General features: G+C 48.0%; 1 protein-coding gene across 1 annotated transcript in view; it reads right to left on the reverse strand.

Annotated features, from left to right (window-relative positions):
• The window catches only part of LOC146796583 (kinesin-like protein KIF19), a 1,608,680-nt gene that overhangs the window by 603,385 nt on the left and 984,115 nt on the right, over window positions 1-21,180 (reverse strand). Inside the window, exons 12-13 of the mRNA XM_085629222.1 lie at window positions 12,871-13,045; window positions 4,851-5,025 (exon numbers count right to left, since the gene is read on the reverse strand). Of these exons, the coding sequence (XP_085485348.1) occupies window positions 4,851-5,025; window positions 12,871-13,045 (350 nt within the window). The remainder of the gene's footprint in view (window positions 1-4,850; window positions 5,026-12,870; window positions 13,046-21,180) is intronic.

Here is a 21,180-nt window from a genome sequence, read left to right on the forward strand (position 1 = left end):
CCAGATGTGGTGCTCTTGCAGGAAACACATTTGCTGGGGAATGTTTGTCAGGCCTTAAACAGATATGGTTACACGCTAGCGGCGCACTCAGGTTTCACCATCGGGTCGAGGGGAGTGGGGGTCCTCTTGCGTCGCTCGCTGCCTCTTCACATAGACCTCACCAAGACAGACCCGCAGGGGCGCTTCACGGCGGTGTCGGGGCGTTGGGAGGGCCGAACGCTTAATCTACTCTCAGTCTATGTCCCCCCAGGCCTCCAGGCCGGGGCCTTTGCAGACCTAGGCTCATTTCTCCTTTCGCTTCCTGAGGGGCAGCTTGTGCTTGGAGGGGACTTTAATGCAGTGGTGTCGGGATCTCGCGATAGGCAGCCACCTAGAGAATTGCCTCAGGGGCAGAGGTGGCTGACGGACTTTCTAGAGTCCTTTGGGCTTACTGACATCTGGCGCATGCTCCATCCCACCGAAAGTCAATTTAGTTTCTTCTCCGGGGCACATCACTCCTTCTCGCGGCTTGACCACATCCTTACCCTGCTGCAGCACGATATGGAGGCGCTGGAGGCCGTACTCCTCCCTCGAGGCATCTCTGACCATTCACCGGTCCTTGCACATATCGTATTCGGGAGTAGACGAGAGGGCTGCACTGCACCAATAAATGCCTGGCACCTGAAACATGAGGTCACTAGGAAACACATTTCCACCTCCATCTCGCGTTACTTTACAGAAAATGAGAGGTCGGTGGACTCCCCGGTCACCCTGTGGGAGGCATTCAAACCTGTGGTGCGGGGTGAGGCGCTGTCGGCCATAGCGGCTAGACGGCGGGACCGAACCCAGCAGGTCACGACACTTGAGGCGCAACTGGAAGAACTAGAAAGGGAGGCGACGGCTAGCGGGGACCGGGAGATTAGGCGCAAGATGCAGCTCAAGGCTGCGGAATATAGAGCGCTGGCGACCCACGAAGCCCAGACGGTGGCGCGGCACAAAATCGGCAGAATATACGACCAAGGCGATAAAGCCGGGAAACTCATTGCTTGGCTTGAGCGGAAACAACGGGCCGGTCGGGTGGTGCCGGAGCTGCGCACTGAAGACGGGAGAGTGATTATAGAGCCCCGGGAAATAGTACAACAGTTTGCTAATCACTATCAGCAGGTCTATAGGCGGGAATCGGACCGGCCGGAGGAGGACTCCATGGACCTCCTTGCCGACATACGCATGCTCACTCTCTCGGACACAGACCGGGAAAATTTGGATAGCCCACTCACTGAGGCTGAGCTGCAGCGAGCGATTGGGGACCTCCGCCCGGGTAAGGCGCTCGGTCCAAACGGCATTCCCATAGAGCTCTACAAGCTCCAGCCAGAGGTCACTAGTAAACACCTTAAACTTATGTTCGACCGTAGTAGGGAAGTGGGGCTACTGCCCCGGGATCAGCGCACAGCGACCATAGTGGCACTACCGAAAGAGGGAAAACCTAAAGACCTATGTGCATCATACAGGCCCATTTCGCTCCTAAACGCGGAACCCAAAATACTGGCGAAAACGTTGGCCAATAGGCTTAAGCCGGTGCTAGCCTCATTAATACACCCCGACCAATCGGGGTTCATGCCTCGCCGCAACACGGCCCTCAATATCAGGAGACTCCATGGGGTGCTAGGGCAGTGCCATAGGCTGCAGGAGGATGCGGTGGTGGTTTCATTGGATGCCACCATGGCCTTCGACACCTTGGAATGGCCGTATATGTTCGCAGTCTTGCGCAAGCTGGGCTTTGGACCTCGCTTCATCGAGTGGGTGCGCTTAATGTATGCAGAACCCCTGGCGCAGGTGCTGGTAAACAACAAGGTGTCTGAAGTTTTCACGCTGGCCAGAGGGACTCGACAGGGCTGCCCCCTTTCGCCACTTCTTTTCGCCCTCTCCCTGGAGCCGCTTGCGGCCTGGATAAGACAGGTTGCCACCGTGCAGGGCATAGCATGGGCGGAGGGGTGGGAGGATAAAATATCGCTGTATGCTGATGACATACTTCTTTACCTCTCTAAGCCGCGTGGATCCATGATCGCGGCGCTGGACATACTGGCTAGTTTTGGTCGTAACTCTGGATTCCGAGTCAACTGGGCTAAATCGCATCTCTACGTCCTGCGCGGGGACCCTCCCAGACTCCCTGCCACTTGCCCTATTCGGGTGGCGAAGGACGGGTTTAAGTACCTCGGAGTGTATATCACCGTTAATAAGGCCCTGCTGTACGAGCACAACCTCTAGCCGCTGCTCCGGCTCCAAAGGGAGGCGAAATCCTGGCAGAACCTCCCACTGTCCTTGCTGGGCCGAGCAGCGCTATTTAAGATGTTATCGCTCCCGCGATTCCTCTACGCGCTGCAAAACTACCCAGACCTGGTTCCGAACAGTTACTTTCTGGCGATCGAGACCGCGGTACGCACCCTCCTCTGGGCCGGGATGCCCCGTATCTCGCTGGCTAAGCTCACGCTGGGGTGGTACGATGGTGGAATTGCTCTCCCCGACATCCGTAAATACTACTGGGCGGCCCACCTGTCCGCGATTAACCAAGGGACATACGGGGACGGGAACGACCCAGCATATGGAATGGATAGGTGGTTGCTTCCCGGTGGGAATTATGAAATAGCACTCTACTCTAAAAGAGGGGCGCGCGGACTCACCGGTCCGACGCTCCACTCGGTGCGGATATGGCACATCGCCCAGAAGAAGCTCGGTTGGTCTGGCGTCCTCACGATGGCCACGCCACTTTGGGCCTCCGAAGCACTGGGCAACCTAAGACGCACCAAGGGGTTCCGTAACTGGGACCTGATTGGCATCTCCCAGATCAAAGACATATGGGGGCCTGCCGGGATCCACACATTCGCCCAGATGCGAGAAGCATACGAGCTGGCGGATACTGAATACTTTAGGTACTTGCAGATAAGTCACTCCCTGCAGGCCAATATCCCACCGGAGGCCAAGCTGCCGCCTGCCTCCCCCCTCGAAGATAGGCTGCTGGATGGACATCTCGCGGAGCACGCCATATCCCTCACCTACAAAAAACTCATCAATAACCCCCCAGATATGCTTCTTCTCCTAAAAGAAAAATGGGTCTCGGAAGGGTTGGAGATAGATGACGAGGAGTGGCTTTATGCCCTGGCTTCCACGCGTGAAGTCGCGATATCGGCCCGATTGCGGCTTATTCAACTGAAGATTCTACACAGAGTCTACATCTCTTGCACGAGACTACACATGATGGGGAGGGCAGACACAGCGCGCTGCAGGAGGGGTTGTGGGGACACGGGAACCTTTTTCCACATAGTGTGGGGCTGCCTGAAGATTCAGAGGTATTGGAGAAGAGTGGTGTGGTGTATGGAGGAGGTGTGGGAAGTGGAGATTCGCCCGGAGGCTAAACGGTGCCTCCTCAATATATGGGAACCAACTGACCTGCCGCCAAAAGGGAGGCTCTGGGTCACACTCGGCCAAATGGTTGCGAAGAGGAACATAGCCAGGCTCTGGGGAAGCGCTGTTCCACCAAAACTATCAGATTGGAACAACGATATGGATTGGTGCATGCTGCAGGAAAAAACTGTGTATGTGGCGAGAGGGTGCCCTCGTAAGTGGCTCGAGGTATGGGCCAAGTGGAACGATTTTAGGGGGGGCATTTGTGAACCTCCTGCCATCGCGCAGGAAGAACCCGGAGATGTCTAGTATCCTGCTGCTGCGGTTTGGGGTGCTGGGGAGGGGGGCGGCGGCTGCAGGCCCGAGCCATGGACACGTAAGACGAGCGTAGTGTTGACCGGTAGTTAAGGGGTGGGAGGGAGGGGGGGGTTGATTGTTTGGCACCTTAATGCATATAGGGGCACTATGCCCATACCTTTGGGATGTTCTGAAGGACACTAGACCTGCAACATTATGGTTACACCTTGGTACCCCTGCATCCTTCAACGCCGCCGTACCTCCGGGTTGACGGCATAGGGCTGTGTGATCCGCGACATATGCAAGTATATTCACCGCGGCCGGCCCATAAGGGTTGTAGGCTCTCTGCTGTGTACCTTGAATCTTTGAATAAAGGTTTTGGAAAAAAAAAAAATGATGCAACAAAAAACGGTCCCTTTTTAAAATGTATCTACTTTGCTAAATTTGCTGTGTTTGCGTTTTTTAAGTTCATTAGATACAAGTCAAACGTCATCTTTTGATTCCCTTTTATAACATTCTTCTTTGAGGGTGCAACTTAACTCCGCTAATGAAGTCTGTTCATGAAAGAGGCCCTACGCCATTCTTCCAAATTAATGTAGCCTGGGATGTTGATTCAATATGGGATTTTCATTCCAGGCAGCTGGGGGCAACACACATAAAGTCGGCCAACTATTACCAAACACATACTCTAATAAAAAGCAGAACCTATTGGCTATGCCCATGTCTGTTTAGGTCTGGCTTGACAGCTCAAGTAATTTACAGAGCATGTCTTGTCAGAGCTTATTCTTCAACTGTTTCTGTACTTCCTTGCTTTTTTCACTGCATGCCTTTTTGTGATCCACCTATTCCTGTGACAACATCCCTGCCCCATGCCCTGTAACCTAATTTATCCCCATGAAACAACTAATCAAGGAATGTGTGGAATTATTTGGTCAATTCCTGATGTATTATATCACAGTAAATTGTAATAAGAGTTTGTGATGGGACCTGGCAGAACTTTGTTTAGGATTAAAAAATAATAAAACTGTAATCCATAAAAAAACAGACAGCTAAGCCATTTGATGTCACTTTCAAATAAAGAAATGTTTACTATCTATTTGCTGAGTGCTTTTTATGGATTACTCAGTTTGATTTGTCAGAATATATCATTTGATTAGGATATTTTTCCTTCTTACCTTAAGCTCTGATGTTTTCTGTTGCTCATTTAAAAGCATGCTGAACTCCTGCCTGGCCAAAAAAATCTCCTGAGGCTCAGTTGAATCAAAGTCTTCCTCATCAACTCTGCCATGACAGTGCATGCTTTCCCGCTTCTGAAACGCTGAACTGCGTTGAGCCTGTACATTCTCCCAGCTACAATTCAAAAACAAATATAAAAGAAACAATAACCTGCATTAATGCATTACACATTAATCATTTTTGGAGGCACCAATGCATGCAAGTATTATCACTTCTCAACAGTCCAATATTGGAAGCCACTTACCCCCACAAGGAGGAAGAAAAAAGTTACTTACCTGTAACTGAAGTTTTCTTGTACTAGAATTTTTCATAGATTCACATGCTTGAATCATCCCCATCGTCAAGCTGAGAGTTCCATTGTAGGTATAGGGAGTGTACAATTTCAAAAATATACAGAATAGTTTAACATGGCCACTACTGTTGCTTATTCACATCAATATAAAAAATGTGAAACTCAGACAATCAGAGCAAAACACAGCATTCACTCATCCTAACTCAAGAAACCATAGTTCAGATTTCATAGCACAAGTGTAGAGTAATTTTAAGTATATAAGTGAGCTTGAGTTCGCGGGTAAGGTGGGCTACATATGAATCTATGAAAGATATCAGTACTGGAAATCTTCAGTGAAATGAAAGCAATTTTTTTGTTATTCAGAAACTCACATACTTTAATCAGAATAACAAGCAATTAATACATAAATGTTCTTAGTCAGCAGCAGGAGGGTAACAAAGGCTAAACATTATTACCTCACGGGAATAAATTACGCTGGATAGTTTGTCCTACTGCTGCATCACTTTGGGAAGCTGAATCTAGGCAATAGTATGGCATAGATTTGCGTCTATTCTTCCATGTTGCTGCTCTGCATGTCAATCAGGAAAATGGGCTGTAAACGTAGACACACTTCTTGTTGAATGGGCTTTTACAGTCCCTTTCAATAGCTGACCTGCTCAGTTTAGATCATCTCAGTAAATTTTGTACGTTATTCCCTGTATTACGGATGTACAGCCGCCTTTTATCAATTGGGTCCGGTATGCACTCCTTGTGTTAAAAACAGCCTTCCGCCTTAACGGAGGTTCAGGTAGCGTCAGAAAATTTACTGAGACGATTCCCTAATAGAAAGTCTTCGATTATAGACAAGTATTGGCTGCAAAAGAAGTTCCAGAATATTGGAAAAGAAAGACTACATCAATGGTCATTACATTATCAGCACAGCAAAGGAATAGTGTGCAGCACTTGTGAAACATCCCCAGGAATTTTATCTAAACTGAGGAGCCATGATGGAATACCAATTCTAATCTTCACTGAAATTCCTTAGGGAATACAACTAAGGATAATATGGTCTGGTTTTATAAGAAAATTATCTTGTTTTTAATCTGAGTCCTGAAGAAGGTGTTTAAGAAACAACAAGACACACCGAAACGCGTCGACACAAGGACATAATAAAATCTGTATTGTTTTTAACGAATTTTAGATGTACTTTACACACTGTGGCAGAATATACCGCAATTTAGAATTGTGCACAAACTGGTGTGGTTTTGTCAACAATTTATGAAAAGGGATAGTGTGAGAAAACGTAAATATATGTCAAGAGTGGCAAAAAATTCTTGTAATCAGTTGTAAACCAGTGTGTATAAGAAGGTGTTTTATATATGTATTGTGTATTGACCTAAAATTGTAATGTGTATAATAAAATGACAAGAACACAAGGTTTTTTATGTTGCGTGATGATTTGTAATAATTAATTGTATATGTTTGGTTCAGTGCTAACTAATGGTGACATCATTATAGGAAATATATAACGACACAGAAGGGAATTTTCTATTTTTTGAACAGTATCATAACCCGGTCCCCTTTGGTTTTACTTGGGTAACTCTCCTTTTTTGGATCCGGTAAGGATGAGGGCTCCTTCTTCTTTCTTTTTGATGGAGGGGTTGGTTGGATCACCATCTAGTGTTTTTCCTTTCCTTTCCCCCATGGGAGGTCTATCTGGGGTGAGCCTGTTATGTCTCCTCTTTCTAGCTCATGCAAATGGCTTCTATAGATGAGTAGTAGGGAGTGGAGGTTGAGGGGGGCCAGGAGGGGCACAGAGGGGCATTCTTTGGTTTTGGAGGGGACTCCGGGGGAAAGGGACTGGCCTGGTGCGTCTCAGTGGCTGGCTGAATTTGAACTGCATCAAGGCATGGGGTTGGGCTCCAGTAGTGTGGGGCTTGGTAAGGTGGGAGTGGATTGGCTGGCCTGGATGGGAGTCAGGGGTGAGGGAAGAGTTGGGTTGGGGGTTGTTATGTCTATCTTTCAGAGCAGTTGGAGTATGATTCTGGATTAATTATTTAGAACACGGTCATTTTTACTGCTAGTAAATTATGCAGTCTGATTAGGCAAAAGATGTTTGGTGCTTGTATTTTCTTCTGTGTTGTGGGAAAGGGAAGACCGTGGATAATGTGGGTCTACGGTAATAGTAAATATATGGGTGGAGGCCCTGGGCATCAGCTGTATCTCCTAACATGGAGCATCAATGGGATTAAGGCATTACAAAAGTGGAAATTGCTATGGGAGGAATTGAACAATCTCAGGCTGCAAATCATGTGTCTCCAAAAGACTCATCTTTCTCAATCAGAAAGCTCAGTATTTAATGAACTTTGTTACAATGCCTTATCCCTCTCTTGTTTTACCTCTTCCCAAAGGGAGGTTGCCCTAATGGCCTGTGATAGTTGGTGGGAGGTCCTGCATCAGATAACAGACTCGGGGATGCTGGTAGAAAGCTTCTATCCAGAAGGGCAGGGATTGTTTTACTGCTTGTGATCTTTACGGGCCTAACACAAATGACACAAAGGTTTTTTATTTCTTTTATCGGAGTTGCATCTTTGGCCCCGCCCTATATTGTCTGCGGCAACTTTAATGTTACAATGTACCCTAAGAAGGATTTTGTATCCCAGCTTGGGCCCTTAGATCGGGTCCAGGATGACCCAGCCCGCTGGGGGAAGCATCGATTGCGGGTGCACTATTACAATTAATATCTTCATATGCCTTGGTCGAATCCTTTACATTTTACTCTGCTCCTCATAAGGCCTTGTCAAGACTAGATATGTTCTTGGTTAGTAGTACGCTGACCTTCTGTTCTAGGATTATTTATAATCCAAGGGGCCTTTGGAATCATAATGCACTGTCTTTGTTCATTCATCTTAAAGAGCCATCTCAGATATTTGTCCCCCGCAGCTTTACATTTGAACGCCAGTTACTTCTGGAAGAGGGCTATAGCCAGCTCATTGAATAGGCATATAACAAAGTTTTTGGAATTCAACTTAGGCACGGCACCACTTCCTGTGGTCTGGTATTCTCTCAAAGCGTTTTGTTGAGGTCAGCCACTTCAATTTGCTTTTAATCAATGTAGGATGGCAGTGGTGGAAGGAACGGGGATCCAACGATCTTCGGGGTCCGTTCAATCCGAGTTAGAAAATATTATCAGGGCAAGGGATGGGCTTCGAGTTGGGCAGCTCTTGGAGCAGTCTGCCATCCTCAGAGCAACCCTTGAGAAAATAATTTGGGGGAGGGCTGTTAAAAACAGCAGAGTTCAACAGTTATCATACTTTGAGAACAGTCAGGACATGGGGCAGACTTTGTCATTTTTGGTAAAGGATAGCTCTTGCTCCAATAATATTCAGCAAGTTAGGGATGAGAATGATCTGTTATTTGATGAACCCGTCTCAGTATGTGAGGTTTTCCGTCATTTTTATCAGGATCTCTAAAGGGAAGGCTGCCTCTCTTCCTCAGAGGATATCGCTCGATTTGTCCGGTAGTATTTGGACCGCCATGCGACCTCTGCCCAGTTGAATGCACCTATTACTCTTGCTGAGGTTAAAGAGGCTATTAGTATCCTGGCTAGAGGGAAGGTGTCGGTCCTGGCCAGATACCTTTAGTATTTTATGCTACCTTTTCACGGATCCTGTCCCCAGTGTTAAGGGTTTGCTTTCTATTGTTAGGTTTTATTTTCTGACCTCTTTTTTCAAATGACTTCGGTTGGTGCTGGGATGGTCACCTTGGTCATTGGGTCGCATGTTTTCTGAGTTTCTTCTGTTGGGTGAATCGATTGTCCCAGGGTCGGGTATTAATGATACATTGTATTTCAAGCGTACTCACATTAAGACTGTATAAATCTTTCATCTGGTTTGGTGTTTTTTTAGGAGATTGTACCTGGGCATTACTACTTTTAATCAGTTTACGTATCTGGGCTATAACCCCAAATTTTCCTCATGGTTTTCATGAAGTGTTTCGAGAAATATGGTGAAGGGTCGATATGCTGACCCTAGGAGAACTTTTTGAGGGCGATGTTTTAATTTCATTCAGCAACTTGCAGCAGTTGGTTACCCTGCTTCCAGGTTTTTCTTTAGATATTTACAAATGCAGCATTTTATTTTGAGCGACAAGGAAAAGGACTTGAATTGTACCGAAGATGTAAGGATGGGTCTTATTAGGAAAACTCCATCTAGAAGAAATATTGGGGCAGTTTAAAAGGTGATCAATAGGGCTTCACATTCTGTAGTCGAGGATGGGTTTCAGCAGTGGGCTAATAAATGGAGCTCTTGGCTTAGCACAGAATTCAATGAGGCGGATCTTCGGCGTAGTAATATGATGGCCCATTCAGTATTTAACGTCTCTTGGATTAAGGTTCATAATTTTAAGTGTGTACACAATTGGTATTTTACTCCGTATAGTCGTTTTATTATGAAACTACGGTGGTTTCGGTGTGGGATCGAGGGCCCCAAGCAGTCCATGTTTTTGCATTCTGCTCTGTACTTGGATTGTTTTGACAATTCATTTTTGGTATATTGGGGGGTATTTCCAATATGTCAGAGTCGGTGGCTAATTCTGGCTCGATTCTGGCTTGCCCGGGATCCACCTGATCCTTGGATCTGCTGGGGGGACCTCTTACATATAAGTAGGCTGGAGATGGTTCTAATGGATAATGATCTTTGGAGGAACTGTTGGATTGTAAATTAAAATATTCCCTTGTTGCTTCTTTTATTGTTCGAAGTGAGGACTTTCTGGAAAATGGCAACAAATATTTGTCTCGCCTGTCCCACATGCTGGAGCAGAAACATAGACTGTGCTCCAAAGTTTCATTGTGATTACAGAGCATACACAGAGAGCCCAGTTGAGCAAAATTCCAAGACACTTCAAATTGTTTTAGGGAAATATAGAGAAGGCAAAACTTTAGAAATTTTTACCTAGTCGCAGATCAGGTTTGATCCAATATACTATTGCTTGGGACGAAAATAACATTCTGAGAAAAGCTCTGTGTTTTTGTAACTTAATACTTTAATCATGTCATTTATATGAAGAGATTCCTGCAGTTCTTGATTACATATTGACGGTTTGGTTTCAACATTTTCAATTAAACTTCAATAGATTGTAGTTTATTTTAATTAAACCGGACAGTCATGTCACTTCCCAGGAAAGCTGAGATGGTATATGTTTTCTGTACCAGCGCTTGATAAATCATGGCCCTCATTGAGCCTTTAGTGGGGAAGCACAGTCACGAAAATACCGATTTTTTTATATTTAAAAATGTGCAATTTTAAAAGATGTAAGGTTTAACTCAAAGCATATCATGGCGTGAGGAGTTGAGCATCAAAGCTTTAATAAAGATATTACATTTTGGATAAAATTGTTTTTCAATTTATTTATATTCTTTGTTTTAAGCACTAGCGAAGTGTAAGACATCTTAGAACCAATTTAGCATTAAAGGTCTCAATAGTTCGGCCAAATGCCCGACCGCCACAAAGCTGTGTGAACCTTTTCAGGGCTTTAGTTACCATATGGGATTTAGACTTTAACTTTTCCAGATGTTGAGCTGCAGTCAACTTTGAGCCCAACGTAAACCCAATAATCTTAGGTGCCTACAATTTGAAAAGATTGTTCGCCAAGTTTCTAGTCAAATTTCCCCGTCCGTTTACCAACAGAAAGGATTTTGGTTTTTGTGATATTAATGGGTAAGCCATTTAGCTAATTAAATGTATCCAGAACTGACACTGAAGGCCAAATGGAGTTAGAGAATATAATGAAAGATGGTCTGCATATGCCAAATGACAGCTTAGACAATTTCCCAGTTTTGAGGGAAAAAAATGAAATTATGAATATAGGAACCTCAATCTGATTTATATAAGGAGAAAAGGAGTGGGACTAAAACATCGCCTTGCTTGAGTCAGTCTTCAATGTTAACGCTAGAAGAAATGCCCATTCTTCGTGAAAGTTTAATTTTCAACCAGTTGTCCGAATAGAGAGGCATAGCCAAATATAACAGTGAACTGTTAATACCAAGAGTCTTACGATTTGGACCATAGTAAATTTCGAATGTGTATACAGTAGTATACAAAAAAAGAATTTCAAAGATTTCCCTAGCCGTAACGCTTTCCTGGTAAGAAGAGTTAATGCCACTAGTCGTTGGTTGTTGCACATCCAGGTCTGAAGCCTGGTTGAAACACCGGCAGAAGGTTATTTGCAGTTGTCCAGTCCATGAGGAGAGACAATAAGTATTTAGCAAATAGTTTTCCTTCTGTATCCAGGACTCTCAAATGAAAGTTTTCTGGATCATCGATCAATCAATCAATCAATCAATCAATCAATCAATCAATCAATCAATCAATCAGGAGTTTGTTAAGCGCGACTACTCACCCGTAAGGGTCTCAAGGCGCTGGGGGGTGGGGGGGGGGGGGGGTAGCAGGTTCCAGTCCATCAAGGAGGGGGTCTGTCGAAGAGCCAGGTTTTGAGAATTCTTGCGAAGATGGGGAGCGATGTTATCTGTCTGAGGTGGAGCGGAAGGTCGTTCCAGGCTCTGACCGCGCGGAAGGAGAAGGAGTGTCCTCCCGATCTGGTTTTTCTGGTGTGGGGGACCACGGCGTAGGAGAGCTGGGCTGATCGTAGGGTCCTTTCGGGTGCGTGGAATTTGAGTCGGCTGTTCATGTATGCTGCTCCGGTGTCGTGAGGGCCTTGTGAGCGTGGTTTAGCATCTTGAAGGTGAATCTAGCTTCGATGGGCAGCCAGTGGAGTGTGTGCAGGTGCTGGGAGATGTGGCAGTTTCTTGGCAGGTTGAAGACCAGTCTTGGGGCGGCGTTTTGGATGTTCTGTAGCTTGAGGGTGAGGTTTTTGTTTATTCCGGCATGGATCACTTCTTAGGCCCTTTTTATGTAAGGGTAGAATGATGGCCCTTGCCAAGATTATTCACCAGTCATTTGTATTACAATGAGCCGTAGTCTTGTTCTTATGCCGCTCTCATAAAACATTACTGGCCGCCTGTGCGGTTCTTTTTTCATAACTGGACAATTAATGAATGAATGTCATTTGTAAAGCCCCCATCTGCTTTCCAAGAAGCGTCCCAGCACTAAAAAGCCAGTAGAGCAGAAGTAAGACTTAGCATTCCCTTAAAAAGTGCGTTTGAATGCTGCCTTAAAAGCCTTCTCTGCATCTCGATTTCTCAGTGCTTTAGGGAGTGAGCACCAGTGACAATGGTGGGAAGAACAGAGTCTTGTAATTTATATGAATACACAATAGAAGAAATACTATCCTTGGTTTATGATACCCGCTTCGGGGGCTGGGTCCTCCTCACAGAGTAAAGAACATGTCGAACCAAACGGAAGCTCGTACCGATGATGATTTTTGATAATCTAAAAGTGGATTTCCACGCTTATTCAAACCCACGTTTTGGATATTTATTTCAAAAACATCTGACATGCTTTTTAATAAAGGATACACCTAAAAAAGATGGGACTCTCCAAACGATTATTGGTTTCATCTTAAACAAAAACTACTAGCTGTAGAAATTTTAAGAAACATACCAATGCAATATAGATACATTCAGAAGCACATAATCAGCTGTCAGGCATGTGCCTTGAGAGTAGCCACAGAATTACAAAAACACTGCAGCTTCGCTAGTGAGTAATAAAAGAAATGATGATAGAACTCACTCCGCAATTGTTATCAGATGCCTGGAAGTATCAATGCGCAGTTCTATGATTATGTTTTCTAGCTCCAACAAGCTACGTCGCATCTGCATTTCTTCCTTAAATGCACTGACCAGCTGCTCCCGCAACTTGTCCATCTCTTGGCGATTGTACAACTCAGAGCTCTGCTTCACCTCTGCTGCAAAACAGAACACAGGCATATATGTTTGCACACTAAAAGGATTTCTAATAGGGCATTAATTGTGCACAGATAAAATATTTATGTGCAGATACATACAGGCATACTTAAACTAAGGCCTCAACAAAGGCAATGGTTAGAAAAATTGGAACATTTAGTAATGGCACTCTTTGAACATGTGCGAGCACCTTTCTTTTATTTTTATTTTGTACACTTTGTAAGTACATACAACAAAACAATAATGATAGCTACAATAATTCTTGCACAAAAGTCTTCTGCATAGCTTGGTGAAATAGTGCTACTCTGCCCAGGTATGTTTCAGGATAGCCCTATGCTTTTCCTCCAAAAGCATGACATTCATGCAAGCCCGCTCATTAAAGCTGAGCTCTGACTCCAGGGGCAAACCCAAAGGGTACCACTGTTTGAAAAAGAGAGTCTCTACTGCCCCCTCATTGCATAATTTTGGGAGCTGATTATGATTGAGGGTGGACAAGCGTCCGAACGCCATTGCTGCGGTAACAGGACTGGCCGACAGGAAGTCGGCAGTCCCAACCGCCAAATTATGATGGCGGTTGGAAACATGCCTTTTGCAATTGAGATTTGTGCTGTGACCCAGGAAAGGGCCACAGCACAAGCTCCAATGGCAAAAGGCATTTTTATGAACATCCCTGCACCATGTGCCAGGCACCACATGATGTCTGGCACATGGGGCAAGGATGTTTAAGGGGGCACCACAATTGTCCCCTGGATCTCATAGCGGAGGCCCAGGAGCCCTGTTAGGTGCTCCAAAAGTCCCTTTCCAAAAGCCTTTCTATGGTGGAAATACCACATCGTAATCCCTACAGCGGTGCCTGAGCAGGAACCGCCCATATTGTAGGGACTAGGATTCGACCGACGGTACGACAAGTTCTTAGAGCCCGCCTGAAGCGTCGGTTGGTCCCTCCGACCGATGCAGTCTGACCGACCGCATCACAACAAAGCTCTATGTCGGTGGGACAACTGACGCCAGTCAAATCTTGATTAAAGTCATGGGCAAAGGTCTTTTTACTTGCGCACTTTTGTGCAGACAGGACTTCCCTTAGTTCAGTTATTCATCATTGGCCTTTATCATGGATGGTATATATATGAAGGCTGAATTTAATATGCATGGTTTTGTATATGAGGCCAATGGACTGGAGTGCTGGGGTTCATTGGACCCAAGTGTGTGTACTTCATAATATGTGGTCTTGAAAATGAATGCTATCATGCCCCCTCCCCAAAGTGATTCTCCTTCACCTCATCAGTTTGGACCTTGCTTGTGTCAAGTACCCCACAAGGCTTACCTCTGCTTGTGGAGTGATTCCGCAGAGACGACAAGAGCGCCCGTCCCTGTACCCACCTGACCCTCGTGGAAGGTAGAACCCAGCAGGGATGAGATGGACGCAGGGAAGGGAGCCAGAAAAGAAGGTAGGGGGTTGGAGCGTAGGGTTTCTCGAAGACGACTGGAAAATAAGAACAAGACCCAGCTTAGTAAGGGACCCCAACTCCTTCTTCTATACACCCCGTAATCCACACACAGAAATGCTCTTGTCCCCCGTTCGGAAGACTCACCAGTGCTCAGCAGACCACGGGTCTCAAAATACTGGCAGCCCGGTTGAAGCTTCCTAAATCAGGTGCTGTCCTGTAAGCTCCTCCGTAATCAAAGAAAAGCGCTCCTGCGCGTATCGTACCCACGAGTGCTCTAATACACCAGAGGCACCCCTGGAAGGCACACGTCCCGCTGAACGCTGATACGACACTGGGGTATTCTGACCCACATCAGCGTCTGTGCAACGGAACTGTGCAATAGTCAAGAAGAATAATAACCCCCAAAGTAACCCCTCAGCGCTCCTGCGCGGTTTGGGGACAAAATAACCATAAAGCGCTCCTGCGCAGAGAAATCAAAAGCAATACAAGCGCCCCAGCGCGGTGCACATAAAACAACGTAAATGCGCTCCAGCGCGGTGAAAATAAACAAAGCAAATGCGCTCCAGCGCGGTGGAAACAAGAACAAACCTTGCAACGCTCCGGCGTTTGCAAGATTCCCGGATCGGGTAGGATACCATTACTTAGTTCCAGCGTAGGTGTGAAAGCCTCCCAACGTCTCCACAGCACGGCGAGTCCACTTGCGTTCAACGCTGCTTGGCTCCGGGACAATCCTCGCGACTCGAGTTACCTCCAAGAATTCGAAGCAATGAATCCGGCGGGAAGCGCGCTGTTTAAGCGTTTCCCCTGGAAGTGGTTTCCTGACCTTTCGTCAGTGTTGCAAGACTAGACCGGGACTCCACCTCCACCCGGAAGTGAGTCTCCCGATCATTCTGTGTGTGTGTTAGCGGGAGTAACGGGAGTACCGGCAAGCGCCGTAATCACGACAGTACCCCCCCCCAAAACAGGTCCCCCCCCGGCACCCCCAGAAACCCAAAAGGGAGAAGCAGGGCGAGGGCTTAAAGGGTGACTCAGATGAAAAGCACGGACGAGAATGGGAGCATGACGAACATGGGACAAGGGCTCCCAAGACAGTTCGTCCGGACCATAACCCTTCCAGTCCACCAGGTAGAACAGCTTACCCTTGGTACGACGGGACCCCAGGATGGCCCTGACCTCGTACTCAACATGGTCCTCCACCACCACCGGAGAAGGAGGAGAGGGAACAGAGCTACCAGAACGGACCGGCTGCAGAAGGGAGACATGGAAAACAGGGTGGATCCGCATATGCGGGGGGAGAGAGAGCCTCATAGCCACAGGGTTAACCACCTTCTCAATGGCAAAGGGACCCACGAAAAGGGGCAACAGTTTCTTGGCACCATGTACGTTGAGGTGCCGAATGGATAGCCACACCTGGTCTCCCACGCAGTACACGGGCTCTTGCTGTCGATGAGCGTCTGCGTGTGTCTTATAGGTGTCCTTCGCCTTGGCCAACTCAAACCGTGCTTGCTGCCATAGTCTGCGCAGGGAATCGTGATAGGCCCGTACCGTTGGCAACAGGCTGGCCCGGGGAACTTCCCAAGCAGAGGAGCGAGGGTGACGGCCTTGGAGACAAAAGAAGGGAGACATGCCGATGGCCGAATGCCTGCCATTGTTGTAGGCGTATTCCGCCATCCAGAGTACTTCGGACCATTCCTTTTCGACCGTAAGCAGCAAACAACGGAGGAACTGCTCCATGGTGTGGTTCGTCCTTTCGGCCTGACCGTCGGTCTGGGGGTGGTATGCCGAGGACAAGCGCACTTCCATCTCCAGGATCCTGCACACCTCTTTCCAGAAACGGGACACGAATTGCGATCCCCGGTCCGTTATAACCACTGAAGGAATGCCATGGAGACGCACCACCTTGTACGAAAATTAAGGCTAGTTCCGCTGCTGTGGGCAATTTCACCAAGGGCACGAAATGCGCCATCTTCGAGAGATGATCAACAACGGTGAGAACCGTGGTATGCCCCGTCTTGGTGATTGGTAGTTCCACCACGAAATCCATGGAGATGGTGTGCCAAGGATATGGGGGCACAGGGATGGAACGCAGAAGACCAACAGGAGGCTCCGATCTGTTCTTACTCAAAAGACAAACGGTACAGCTTGTTACATGGTTCCTTGTGTCGGTTACCATAGTAGGCCACCAAAACTGTCTTCGCACGAGCTCAAGCCTCTTATGAAAACCAGGATGGCCGGATAAGACATGATCGTGGCACAGAGTGACTGCCTTCTGCTGGCTGGGTAACCCAGGTAGGTACAACCTTTCTCCTCGGTATAATAATCCGTCCACGCAAGTCACCCCTTTGCGTTCACTCGCCAGAGCCTCTAGATCGGAATGCTTCGTGTCCTTTTCCACCTGAGCAAGGAACTCTGAGGATGTTACCACGCCCTGGAAGCGTTTCTCTGGGATTATGGGAGCGGGCTCGGTGGGTTCGGCTTCTTCGTCGGCCTCTCCTAGCCGTGAGAGGGCATCGGCTTTGGCGTTTTCTTTTCCGGGTCGAAACGTGATCACGAAGTCATATTCATTGAAGAATAGAGTCCACCGCAGCTGCCGGGCGGTGAGAGCACGTGCTGACCGTAGAAACTGGAGGTTTCTGTGGTCGGTGTAGATGGTTACAGTGTGTTTTGCGTCTTTTAAGAAGTGGCGCCATTCCTCGAACGCGGTCTTGATAGCCAGGAGCTCCCTGTCGGACACCGTATAGTTGCGTTCCGCGGGTTGGAGTTTCTTGGAGTAAAAGGCTACCGGATGTAATTGTCCTGTGCTGGTGTTTCGTTGGGAGAGTACGCCCCCTAAGGCGTCTTTAGAGGCGTCTGCTTCCACCATGAAGGGTTACTCGGTGTCAGGGTGCACCAGCACCGGGGCTACGGTAAAAAGCCTTTTTAGTTCTCGGAATGCGTTGTCCGCTTCCTGATCCCAACCGAAACGCACTCCTTTGCGCAACAAGCGTGTGATAGGAGCTACCATCTCGGAGAAGCCTGCAATGAATCTACGGTAGTAGTTGGAGAAACCGAGGAACCGTTGAACCCCTTTGACGGACTCCGGAGGAGGCCAAGAGAGGATTGCTTCCACTTTTTTGTTATCCATGTGGATGCCTGCTGGAGTGATGACGTGCCCCAGGAACTCAACAGAGGTGACGTGAAAAACGCTCTTTTCCAGTTTCACGTATAAACAATGTCTTCCCAGCTGTTGAAGGACGGAACGGACATGTTGTACGTGTTCCGCTGTGGACTGTGAAAAAATCAGGATATCGTCTATGTAGACCACACAAAAGATGTCTATGAAGTCCCTCAACACCTCGTCAATAAAGTACTGGAACGCTGCGGGGGCGTTACAGAGTCCGAAAGGCATGACCTGGTACTCAAATAGACCAAACTTCGTCCGGAAGGCAGTTTTCCATTCGTCACCCTTTCGGACTCTGACTAGATGGTAAGCACCCCGCAGGTCCAGCTTAGTGTATATGGAGGCGTCTTTCACCCTTTCCAGGAGATTGGTGATTAACGGTAGTGGGTAACGATTCTTTATGGTGATGGCGTTCATCGCACGAAAGTCAATACAGGTCCTCAAATCACCCTCCTTCTTCGACACGAAGAAAAGAGGAGAGGAAACCGGAGACCTGGAATGGCGGATGAACCCGTTGCCCAGATACTCGTCCAGATAGGACCGAAGGTGTAGGTTCTCCTTCTCCGTAAGGGAATAGATTCTGCTGCATGGCAACGTGGAGCCCGGAATCAGATCTATTCGGCAGTCGAACGTCCGATGTGGTGTCAGCGTGTTGGCCCCCTTTTTGTCGAACACGTCAGCTAGGTCCTGATATTCCTCTGGTATCGCTGCTTGGGAAACCATCCCCATGCCATGTACTGGCAGCGATCGTGCTTGTATGGAACGATCTTCCAGGAGATTGTCCGTCGCATAACAGATTCCACAACAGTGTTCCGAGTCCAAATGTATCACTCTGGATACCCAATCAATGCGGGGGTTGTGCTTCACCAACAATGGCAATCCCAATATCACCTTGAATTGAGGTGCGTCTATGACGTCAAAGCTGATGGACTCGGCGTGGTGATTAGCAAAGGACATAGTCATGTGCTCGGTTCTATGCCTGATAGGTCCGGAGGTTAAGTCTGTTCCATCAACAGCCTTGACGTTTTCGGGTTGGGCTTTGGACACTCTGTTTATGCCCAAGGCACTCGAGAATCCGGTATCAATAAAACAGCCTGTTGCACCGGAGTCCACCATAGCAGTTACCTGCCAGGTTCTGCCCACCTGATTCTGTAACGAAACGTCCACCACCACATGGTGACTGCCGTCGAAAACAGCAGGGATCGCTAAGGCGTCATACGAAGAACCCAGAGGACGGATCCCGTTGTCTACTGGGTTTCCTCGTTTCCCGTCTTGTCCACCTTGGTGACGGGCAAGGCAAAAGGCCTTCTGCCCCGAGGTTTGGATGGCTTCACCGGGCATTCCCTCACGAAATGTCCGCTTTTTCCACAGTACATACATTGGTTCTGCTTTCTTCTCCGTTCTCTTTCTTGATTCGTCAAGGGCCCTCTTACGCCCCCGATTTGCATGGGTTCCGTGGCCTCGCCCTGGGGAGCGGTTTCCTCTCTGGCCTTGTCCATTCCTTTTTCTCCAAAGGACAGGAAACGGTTGTCACCGCCTTTTCCCTTCTCGGTTCTTCTTTCCTGGAGCCGGAAATTCATTTTCACCACTAGATTGATGAAAGGACCTATTTCTTCCGGGGGGTTGGGTAACTGGGAGATGAGATCCTTCAGGTCATCCCTTAATCCCCGGTAGAACACCGATACCTTCTTATCCTCAGGCCACTGGGACTCGATCACAAGTCTGCTGAACATGGTGATATAGTGAAGCAGGTCCTGGTTGCCTTGTTTTAGATTAAGCAACTCATTGTCCGCTGCTTGCACAAAGGTGTGACGAGCGAACATACGTCGCATGGCTTCCTTGAACGTCGGAATGTGATGTGGCATGGGATCGTCATGTTCCACCAATGCGATGGACCACTGAGCTGCGTCTCCGCCCATGTAGGACAGAATGTAGGCTACTTTTGATGTGTCGTCGGGAAAGGCCGTGTTTCTGGCCATGAAATGCAAGTGACACTGATGGATGAAGATGCCATACTTGGTGCTGTCCCCGTAGAAGCGTTCAGGTGGTGCCAGCTGTACGGGATGAGGGGCGATGACCTGAACGGCGGTGTTCGGGTTGGTGGCAGTGGAGGACCCCCCATATGTGAATGTAGGCTGTCGTAAGAGACCTTCCTGCATGACCCTGGGGCTAGGGGTAGTACCCCAAGGACTGGTGACCCCAACTGCCATCTGGCCCTGTAGGGCGGTAACGTCTTGGCGTAAACTAAGGTTTTCTGCCTGCATGGCAGTCAGCATGAGGGCTATGTCTTGTAACGTAACCTCCGGGTCGCCCATGTCGTCTAGGCAGAATGTATAACGTGGGCTTCGAATTCTGTCAAGTACCCCACAAGGCTTACCTCTGCTTGTGGAGTGATTCCGCAGAGACGACAAGAGCGCCCGTCCCTGTACCCACCTGACCCTCGTGGAAGGTAGAACCCAGCAGGGATGAGCTGGACGCAGGGAAGGGAGCCAGAAAAGAAGGTAGGGGATTGGAGCGTAGGGTTTCTCGAAGACGACTGGAAAATAAGAACAAGACCCAGCTTAGTAAGGGACCCCAACTCCTTCTTCTATACACCCCGTAATCCACACACAGAAATGCTATTGTCCCCCGTTCGGAAGACTCACCAGTGCTCAGCAGACCAGGGGTCTCAAAATACTGGCAGCCCGGTTGAAGCTTCCTAAATCAGGTGCTGTCCTGTAAGCTCCTCCGTAATCAAAGAAAAGCGCTCCTGCGCGTATCGTACCCACGAGTGCTCTAATACACCAGAGGCACCCCTGGAAGGCACACGTCCCGCTGAACGCTGCTACGACACTGGGGTATTCTGACCCACATCAGCGTCTGTGCAACGGAACTGTGCAATAGTCAAGAAGAATAATAACCCCCAAAGTAACCCCTCAGCGCTCCTGCGCGGTTTGGGGACAAAATAACCATAAAGCGCTCCTGCGCAGAGAAATCAAAAGCAATACAAGCGCCCCAGCGCGGTGCACATAAAACAACGTAAATGCGCTCCAGCGCGTTGGAAACAAGAACAAACCTCGCAACGCTCCGGCGTTTGCAAGATTCCCGGATCGGGTAGGATACCTTTACTTAGTTCCAGTGTAGGTGTGAAAGCCTCCCAACGTCTCCACATCACGGCGAGTCCACTTGCGTTCAACGCTGCTTGGCTCCGGGACAATCCTCGCGACTCGAGTTACCTCCAAGAATTCGAAGCAATGAAGCCGGCGGGAAACGCGCTGTTTAAGCGTTTCCCCCGGAAGTGGTTTCCTGACCTTTCGTCGGTGTTGCAAGACTAGACCGGGACTCCACCTCCACCCGGAAGTGAGTCTCCCGATCATTCTGTGTGCGTGTTAGCGGGAGTAACGGGAGTACCGGCAAGCGCTGTAATCACGACAGCTTGTAACATGGAAGACACAATGATTTGGGCCTCAAGGAATGTCCGTTCCTGACAACAGATAGCACCTAATTGTATTTTGTTATCTTTTGCTATTTGTAAGAAAGGGCATCTTTT

Source organism: Triturus cristatus, chromosome 10 (assembly GCF_964204655.1).
Source record: "Triturus cristatus chromosome 10, aTriCri1.1, whole genome shotgun sequence".
In the NCBI taxonomy this organism is placed as follows: domain Eukaryota; kingdom Metazoa; phylum Chordata; class Amphibia; order Caudata; family Salamandridae; genus Triturus; species Triturus cristatus.